The 9,187-nt window shown below is 52.3% G+C and overlaps 2 protein-coding genes across 3 annotated transcripts; one reads left to right on the forward strand and one right to left on the reverse strand.

The window, feature by feature from the left end:
• On the reverse strand, positions 1-1,967 carry LOC112897498 (translation initiation factor IF-2-like). Its single transcript, XM_025965803.1, has 2 exons — positions 1,150-1,967; positions 1-488 (listed from the first exon to the last, which is right to left on the reverse strand). Exons 1-2 carry the CDS (start codon positions 1,780-1,782, stop codon positions 372-374), a joined length of 750 nt encoding a protein of 249 aa, XP_025821588.1. The 5' UTR covers positions 1,783-1,967; the 3' UTR covers positions 1-371.
• Positions 1,968-2,502: 535 nt separating this feature from the next.
• Positions 2,503-9,187, forward strand: LOC112897499. 2 transcript variants are annotated; one of them, XM_025965805.1, is made up of 6 exons: positions 2,503-2,841; positions 2,931-3,314; positions 8,273-8,419; positions 8,498-8,524; positions 8,640-8,730; positions 8,884-9,187. In XM_025965805.1, exons 3-6 carry the CDS (start codon positions 8,300-8,302, stop codon positions 8,958-8,960), a joined length of 315 nt encoding a protein of 104 aa, XP_025821590.1. In that variant the 5' UTR covers positions 2,503-2,841; positions 2,931-3,314; positions 8,273-8,299; the 3' UTR covers positions 8,961-9,187. The 2 variants fall into 2 exon arrangements, with proteins under 2 accessions (XP_025821590.1, XP_025821591.1); XM_025965806.1 differs by lacking the exons at positions 2,503-2,841; positions 2,931-3,314 and adding an exon at positions 6,658-6,890.

The following is a 9,187-nucleotide window of genomic DNA, read 5'->3' on the forward strand; positions in this document are numbered from 1 at the left end:
GAGATCAGAAACTGAAGAAATGAACTATAGGTATGTGTTGTTGTTCCGTATCAGTTGAATTGAATTCAGATTCACAAAAAAAAGAAGAGCAGAACTAAACAGGGCAGTGAGCGAACCTACTGTTCGCCACACGCCAGCACCGGGCAACCAACAAAGCTGACTAAAATTAACCTCAAGGATCCAGTGAAACCACCGCCTCCTGATCATCCTCATCAGCCTCGCACTTCGCAATAATAATCTATGAAGGCCGCTCCCCTTAGCAGCACCTCCCGACTGGCCAGCCCTCCTTTATGTACAACTCGAGTGTAGGGTTGGGTTTATTTCCACGAGCGCGAACTCTTCGTCAGCAAAATTTTTCATCCGTCCCTGGATCAGCAGGCGTCCGGACAGGCGTTGTCGTCGTCCGACGGCGGCGGAAGGTTGAGGTCCAGGTCGAACGCGAGGCCCTTGGTGATGGATGCGCGTGTTTCGCTCTGCGTACTCGGTCCCTGCACGAAACCAAGCAAAGCGGATTTCAGTTAGGAGAAAGGAAACATACACTCAACCGATTGGAATTCATGCATAGCAGATGTTGAAAAGGAAACATCGCTAGATTTTAACGGCAAATCAATGGCATGGAGGATTTAAAAGAACAAGTTCGTTGGCTTCATCCGACGATGAGAAATCCAACAGATATTGCAAGGCTGAGCAGCGATAACTTCATCTCTAATTTGGTAGAGGGGCACTTTAAGGGGAAAAAAGAATTTCGGCAGTGCTAGATGCTCAAAAAGATGTCTAACAGCAAGCAAACTATTGCCAAAACAGCAATCAGCTTGAGCTGGCATTCCATCAAACACCTAAAGTTTAGCGGCACAAGGCAACAAACAGAGCCAAATCACCACCGAGCAAGCAATCACATCAGCAACACGAGGGGGCAAAGAGCAAGGCGTCAGGCAGACACTGCCGACCAGGTCATGGCCGCCCGACCAGGGACGCCATGGCGACGATGTGCACGGTGGGCGCGTAGCTGCAGCGTTGGCGCAAGGGAGACCTCCAGCCCCTGCCGCGCCGACGCGCGGGAGGGTCGGGAACGGCGCGTGGCAGCGGGGAGAAGGGGAAGGTGAGCAGCCAGAAATTAAACACACACGAAGGACAGGAATTGGCTCTTACCGTCGGGATTGGCTCCTCGTCGTCGGCTGCCAGCACCCGCGCCCGCTTCGCCGGCGAGCTGCAGCCATCGTCGTCGTCGGCGCACGACGCGCCGCCGCCGCCAGATCCGCGCGCGCCCGGCGCCCTCCGCTTCGCATGCGGCCGCGCCGCGTCGTCCGCGCTCGACGACGCGCCGGATCCGCCGGCGCCGTAGTCCAGCGGCGTGTCGGGGCTCGACGCCTTCATGGGCTCCTTTGCCGCGTGCGCCGCCGCCTTCCCGTCCGCGTGGCGCGCCGCGCGGCCGGCGGAGCTCGTGGACGGCGAGCCGGATCCGGCCGCAGCCTCCGCCGGCCGCCGCGCCGGCGCCGCGTAGTCCCTTTCCTCCCCGGCGGATCCCGCGGCGGCGAGGTCCAGCTCCCGAAGCGCCTTCCTCCAGGGAGCCGCCGACCCGTGCCTCCCGCGGCTCCGCGGCCGGCGCCTCGCCCACCCCGCCGGCACCTCCAGCGCCGGCGCGGGCGAGGAGGCCTCGCCCGCCGGCGCCGGGAGCCACTCCGGCCGCTCCCGCAGCTTCCGGAACCGGAGGCTGACGAGAATCTGCGCGGCGCGGACCGCCACCGGATCCAGCTCCGCTTCCACCGCCACCGCCGCCGCCATGAGATTCCGAACCCCGCCCGCCGAACACAAAAACCGGCCGCCAAGCGCCGCCCCGGCGTCCTCTCCCTCTCTCTGTTCCTTGGAGAGGTGGAGATGCGTCGGTCTCCAGATGAGAGAGATGAGGCTGCTTTCTTGGACAGGGCGCGACTAGGCGAGAGAGACGGGATCAGGGAAGGGAGGGCCGCCGCGCGGGGGGGGTGTGGGGGCGCTTATAAAGGGAGGTGGGGGTCGGAAGAGGAGAAGTGAAGGGGGGCTGTGTCCACGCAGCAAGTCTGGTGTCCGGGCGAGTCCGACTCGACTCCCCGGGTCACCGAATTCGTTTCCTTCTCTCCCCAGGAAAATTAAAAGCCCCCTTCCTTGACGCGGCGGGTGGTTGCGTTGCGCCGCGCGCTGCCTTGCCCGCCACGCCTCCATGGCCGCCGCCGGCCCCGTCCTCCGGTGAGCATCTCCCCCTCTCTCTTCAACCCCCTCCCCTCCCCTTCTCTTCCGCTTCTGATCATTGGCAGATATATACAAAGTCCCGTGCGGATACGGCTCCTACTTGATTTTTCATTTTTTCCGTTTTGTTCGTGGGGGAGCGCGAGATCTTCGCTGGCTTGGGGTGAGGATTCAGTGGGGTGGTGATTGGGGCACTGCTGGGGTTCTTCGATTGGGGGAGAAATTCGTTCCAGTTTGGGGAATTCCGAATGTTCATTGCCTTCGTATGGCCTCCATGTGGGTTCGGGTCTGAAGCTTTGGCTCGGATGATTTTCTGCTGGGGTCCTTCCTCTCTTCTGCTGCCATGGAGTTGCCCCTGTACGCGCCTCTGGGTTCGATGTATGTATGTATGTATTGTGGCATCCAAGGGATGACCCAAGCATTTGAAACCATGTATCCTGAAGGAGACAGAGCTACGCAGATTGTTCCATGCGGTCGAAGTGCAGCTCTAGCGGATCAATTGCCTTTACAAACCAGCTGGCAACCATCGATTCAGTTTGGGACAGTTGCGTTGCGGAAAAGGCCTGAGGTGCAGCGTATCCAATTCCCCAGCTTGTTAAGTGCATGCTCACTTGTAAATATGTAAGTTCTATTGGGCAATTTCTCTACTCTGCACACCCAGATGGATGACTTTGCATTCCAACTCTTTATGTCCTGCTTTTTCATTCTAGACTTGTAAACACAGCGGCGAGGAGAGCAGAAACACAAGTGTTATTCCTTTAACTTCCTAGGGGGAAAAAGCGGAGAAGATCAGACCCCAGCCTTCATGTCAGGGAAGATGCTACCACTCTTCGTTTCAAATATATATATATATAAATATATAGATGCTACCACTGCCGGTAGACAAAGAAAAAAAAACTCTCTGAACTTTCCAGCCCATTGCTTAGCTGATGCCGTTGGTACGAGTCGTGCACGTTTCACCAGAAGCATCCTATTTGCACCAGGGCAAATTCAAATTCCAAGAGACAACCTGCGGCTCTGAAAGAATGGAAAGTGCCAATCCTGCTGTCTAGCAGGAGGCTGCTGAGGCAACAAGTGAAGCCATCAACAGCGAGGTAAGAAACACGGTAATAAGAAACAAACTAGAAAGGTAGTACGAGTTGAATCCGCACCAAGTCAATTGAATTCAGATTCACAGAAAAAAAAGAGCAGAAGTAAACAGGGCGAGGAGCGAGGCTACCGCTCGCCACGCGCCCCAGCACCGGGCAGCGGACAAAGCTTGACCAAAACTAACTTGAAGAATCCGATGGAACCGCCATCTCCTTCCTAATCCTTCTCGTCAGCCCGAACATTATTTTAGGGAGGGAAAAAAACGGAAACTGGTGATGGCGCGGGGCCTGTGACAGGCGGACCCCACTGGCAGGGTCGGTTAGCACTTAGCAGCGGGGCCACGGTGACGCGGACAGCACGTGACCCCGTCGCGCAGCGCGACGAGCGATTCGAAAGGCAGAACGAGCAACGGGAAAGCGGTTCCGTCGCGGAATAATAATAATAATTAAAAAAATGAATATAAACAGGATGACACGGCCAGACACATCACGTGAAGCCACCAGATGCAAAAAAAAAATCGCGGAAAGGGATCGGTGAAACCACTGGATCAGCTGGAACCCCGCGGCCGAAGGGTACTCATAATTAGCGTGCATCAAGCGGACACGTCAGTAACATAATCATCGGCGCTCACCTAACGCGAACCCCTCGCAGGATTTTACTAATGAAATTAATTGGTTGCTGAAGGGGCGCGGAGTGACCGGGTGGTGGTGGCCCTGCTAGGAGGAAAGCGGTCGCGGCCCTGCACGTGGGCCGCGCGCCCGCCGCCGGACCTCCGTGTCTGCGACGGGCGCGGGCCACAGCACGAGCGGAGGCCGTCCTACCGCGACCACGCGCTGGTGGCCGCCGCTTCCCGCGCTTTCCTCGCGGGTGGGCCCCGCCTGCCCAGAGTCCCAAGCTGACACGCAAAGCCGCCTCCACTTACGCCCAGAGCACTTGGCAAAAATAAAGTTTTTTTTTGCCTACAATTTTTACAAGGAGACCTACCCACGTACGCGGGAATCTACGTGAACCCCGTGACAGGTGGGCCCGCGCGCTTCCTACGGCAAACGTCGCGGACCGAGTCCAAGGCGGGCCCGCGTCGGACCACGGAAGCGGATCTCGGGGGATGGGAGCGAGGCTAGCTAGGCTCGGCTGGCTTGCGAAGCAAGTCCGTACTGGGTAAGCGAGACGAGAGAATTTCAACGGCGCTTGTCGTTTCACTGCTGACTCTAGTACTCCAACGCAGTAGCGGACGCAGAGCGTACATACGTCTTAGCGAATCGAACAATCACCAAATATAAAAGATCATGAAAAAAAAGTTAAAGTTACATGATAGAGTATAAATGGTTCCTTAATCTATTATCTATACAATATTTTGAAACTATCGACTCATTAAAAAAGTTACAAATTAACTCGACGAGGTGGCTTTTGGAAACGGGAGATGATATCTTCATCAGCAACACGTAGGAAAAATTCCTTCTCAATAAATGGAACATCCCCATGCTATTTCTTAGCTTCTTCTTCACAAAATTCAAAGCTGAAAATGCCCTTTCAACGCTTGTTGTTGCAACGGGTAGCAACAACGCTAATCTCAAAAGCTTGTACACATATGAGTGTATGGCATGTTTATCTATTTTAACAGGTAAGACTGAAAGCTCGGCAATATTCTTCACTTTCCTAAATCTTTCATCACCACGCACATCAATAATGAATTTACCAAGTTGATAGGATAGACGTCTCAACTCAATGATTGAGAAATCTTTGGGATAAAGTTTAGCAAGTTTCATCAAATTCTCCTTGTCGAATGCAGCAAATGAATCCTTGGGATTGAATGAGGATATATAGACAAGTAAATCAGTGCTTACCTCGTCGAACCTATCATTCAGCTCCTTAAGTTGCCTATCAATGATGCCTAAAAACATGTCAACTTTGAAACGATGATAATTTTTGAGTTTGATATACTTCCTCATTGACCTTCCAGCTGACTTGTATATGTCATCCATTTTGGAAACATCTATTTTGTGCTTTAAAAAAAAGAAGTGGCATCAGCAAGAAAGCTCTCCCATCCATCATCCTCCCGCAATAACTCAAGCTGAGTCTTTGCTAAAGATATGAGAGAAATAGCATTAACAATGTCCTGATCTCTCTTTTGCAAAGCACAATTAAGATCATCTGTGTAGCCAAATATGGTGTCCAACAAATATGCAAGGAACACAAATTCAAATGACTCAAGTGAACACAACGCCATTTCAGCCTTCCCTGATTCTTTGTATTCAGGATCATCTCCAATTTCTTGCAGCACCTTTCGGATAGGGTGATGCATGAGAATAATATGTTGTATCGTTTTGTAGTGAGATCCCCATCGAGTATCACTGGCCTACCAAACCCATTTCTTGATTCAAACCACGGTCACTTTCAATTTCACCCAACTCTAATGCTTCAATAACATGCTCCGCTTGAGCAACTCGAAGCATTTGCAACCTCTTGCAAGAATTCCCGATGGCTGCCAACAACATCCCAAGTTGCTCAAAGAAACATTTGCAATCTTGATTCTACTTTCCACAGTTTGCAGTAATGGTGTGGAGGCACTGGCTGTAGATGATTTGGGTTTATTTGCTGCTCTAGTCCACAATGATTTCAAATCCATAACTTTCCATCTTTTTGGTGCCTAGAATTAAACAAATATGCCACATCAAACTACCGAACCAACTGAATGGCTGAATACACCAAGTCACAGATGCAATTTCCACAAACCTTTGGTGGTGCAGCCTCTGAACTTCCCGTGGCCGTGGTTGATGCAACCTGCTCGACGCCTGCGCCAGCCATTGGCTTGGCATCCTCCGCATTTGTGCCTGCCGCGGCCGGTGATGCTTCCGGCGCTTCCGCGCATTCCGGCACCCGCCGTCGCCGCCGTGCAGTCCGTCATGGTCACCGGCTGTGTAGCAACAGCAGGCATGGCCCTGCGGCTGCCGCCGACGCCGATGCGCCCTCCGTTCCATGGCTCCGTCAGATCCGCTGCGGTGCTGCCAACCTTAGCCTAGCAGCGGCGCAGCAGCAGAAACCGGATGGGGGGGAGATCCGTCGAGGAGAGGAACGGGCGCCGAACTCCGGAGTCGCACCGTCGCATTGTCGCGGAGCCGCGAAGGGGATTGGCATCGTGAGGCTGAGATAGCGGGCCGGCCCACGGGCCTATTTCTCTAATTCGGACTCAAATAAATACGATCTGACCCAGTTATGTGTACATCTATATGTATATACATATTTGCTAAAAATATTTTGTCCAAATTATTGGGATCTGTACACCCAGGCACCTATACTGTTCCGCCCCTGCTCCAGGGTGATACCGTATCTTACACTGCGCAAGAAATCTGATCGCGCATGTATGTCCTCGGAAGGAAGGCATTCATGCACGACGCCGTAGCCGGATCTCCTCCAGTCTCCCCCGCCCGTCGCCGTCGACACCGCGGCCGGAACTCTGCACGCGGACGGCTCCGGCCTCCCCCTCGTCCTTGCCCTTCAAATCCACCGCCGGAACGCCCCCCACCACCCCTCGACCTCGCGGCGCAAGCCCAGCCCCCGGCCGAGCTTCTCGGCCGCCCACGGTGAGCACCCCCTCCGCCGCCTCCCCTGCCCTCTAGCGCCATGGATAGGCTTCGCGCGAGCTCGCGCAGCTCAAGCGCCACGCGGCCTTCCCTTCCCCGCCCCCGCGTAGGGGAACGGCAGGCACGCCGCCGGCCTCCTACGGTCGGCCAATCGCCCCGCCGACCCACAAAACGGCTTCGCCTTTGCCACACCGGAGCTTTCCGTGCCGACCCCGCCCTTCCCCGCCCCGCGCGCGGGGAAACGGCAGGCGCGCCACCGCCACGGCCATGGCCACGCCGCTCCGCATGCCGCCAAACATCTGCCGCTGCTGACCCACACTCGACGGTGATCTGATGGTGCCGCCGCCGCCGCGGGCGCTCTCCGCGGAACCGCGGAGGGCCGCGCTCGGCGCCGCGGCCCTCTCCGCACCGCGACGGGGTGCTAGGGTTCGCGCGGCGCGGCCACGGGCTCTTCTTCGCTTGCTCTGGGTGGCCAAAATCATCCTGTGTTCGCTCGCAGTGGTCGTGTTATTTGTAGGGGCTAATTCTGGGTCGGGTGATGGGTGCTGCCGCATCGCGTTGTTGGGTTGAAGCTAAACAGGAGGTTTTGGTGCAATTTTTGAGGGTGTGAAGGTGGCGAGTGGTGAATTGGTGATCGGCCTAATGTAGATGCAACTGGGTTCAGCTTCACCGCAGAATCTCACTGCTATTGAAGCGTGCAAACTGTGCATTTCTTGCATTTTCACCGATGTGCTTCGATTGTTTGATTTCATAGCGAGGACCATGTTGATCTCATTCTGTTGCCGTATAATTGTCCTAAAATATGATATATCACCTGGAGACACTAGAAGGATGAAAGTTTCAGGGTGCCGTTATGGACATATTAGTCGTTGTTACTCGTTGTTACTGCTTCTTATGGCTGTAGTGACGAGTCATTAATTTATTCTGTGGCAATTATAAGTGTTTGCTGTAGCGATCAGTATAGTCTGATGTGGTTAACATAAGTTTTCTGTGATCAGTTTAGAACACTTTAAGTGTTTGCTGTGGTAAACTTAAGTCTTCTGCGGGCAATTATAAATGGGGGTTCTAAACTGCAAAACGATTTCTTACTATGACCATAACTAGAGAGTATATATGCCACACTTGTTAATTAGTATTTACTAGGTCTACCATATTGTTCTGTCTTGGTGTTTTTAGTCCATAAAACACATATGACGCAATAGAAGGTAGATCTGGAGCTCAAGCAGGGTTGTGATGAAGAGTTTACGACATAGAAAATTTTATTACATGAACATTTGCTTGCTTGCATGTGTTATTGTTTTATGCCCAAATTATCTCATTTATTTATAGTCAACAGGATCTGAACTTTTCTCTGTGTTTGTACATTTGCCTCTTGGTTTCAGGAGAATTTTCATACCCATCGCTTGCTGATGTCGTCTAATATGAATTCAAGATCCTCGGTGTGCCGTCCATGCAATTGTGGTCAAATGGCTTTGGCTGACACAAGAATTGCTTATCAACCTGATGTTGACAAGCATGCTGGAGTTCTGGTATGGAAGCTTTCAGAGTATTTGTACGGGAGAAGTCCTCCACCCTTGTGCTAACAAATGTTTTCTGTTCACCTGCAGGCCTATGAACTGCTCCAAGGGAACCTTGTAAGTTTTTCTTTCACTTCCATGATCTGTCATTAGTTGTAACACTAGCTCAATGTTGAAATGTTCTTGTGCTATCAAGAATTCGAGATAAATCAAATTCAACTCTTAATTTCAGGTACAGTGGAATTCATTTATGGACAAATCAATACCTGATCCACCAACAGTTGTTCTCCTTCATGGCATCCTTGGGAGCAGGAAAAACTGGGGTAAATGGACAGTGCTCAATATGTGCCTGTAATTTGCCATCATGTATTGGCGCATTTCACATTTTGTTATGAGTTTGCACTTGAGCAACAAACCTTGATACCTTTATGTTTTGCTTGTGAACCATGTTACTAACAAACTATTTGTCTGTGAAGGTTCTTTTGCAATGAGGTTGGCTCAGGAATTCCCAATGTGGCAGGTCATTATATCTATAGTTCTGATTATGGTCTGAAATTCTGAATTGCTCAACAACGCAGGAACTAACAAGGATGAATATTTGTTCTCTGATGCCTTTGGTCGAAATAGAATATTTGTTCTCTTCATGCAGTTTCTCTTGGTTGATTTGCACTGCCATGGCGACTCAGCATCAATTAAGAAGTGCGGACCACACACTGTTGCCTCAACTGCTCTTGATGCTCTAAAGCTGGTTTGTAGCTTCTTGAAAATTATGCCTTGCCC

The sequence above is a fragment of the Panicum hallii genome, chromosome 6, assembly GCF_002211085.1.
Source record: "Panicum hallii strain FIL2 chromosome 6, PHallii_v3.1, whole genome shotgun sequence".
Classification (NCBI taxonomy): domain Eukaryota; kingdom Viridiplantae; phylum Streptophyta; class Magnoliopsida; order Poales; family Poaceae; genus Panicum; species Panicum hallii.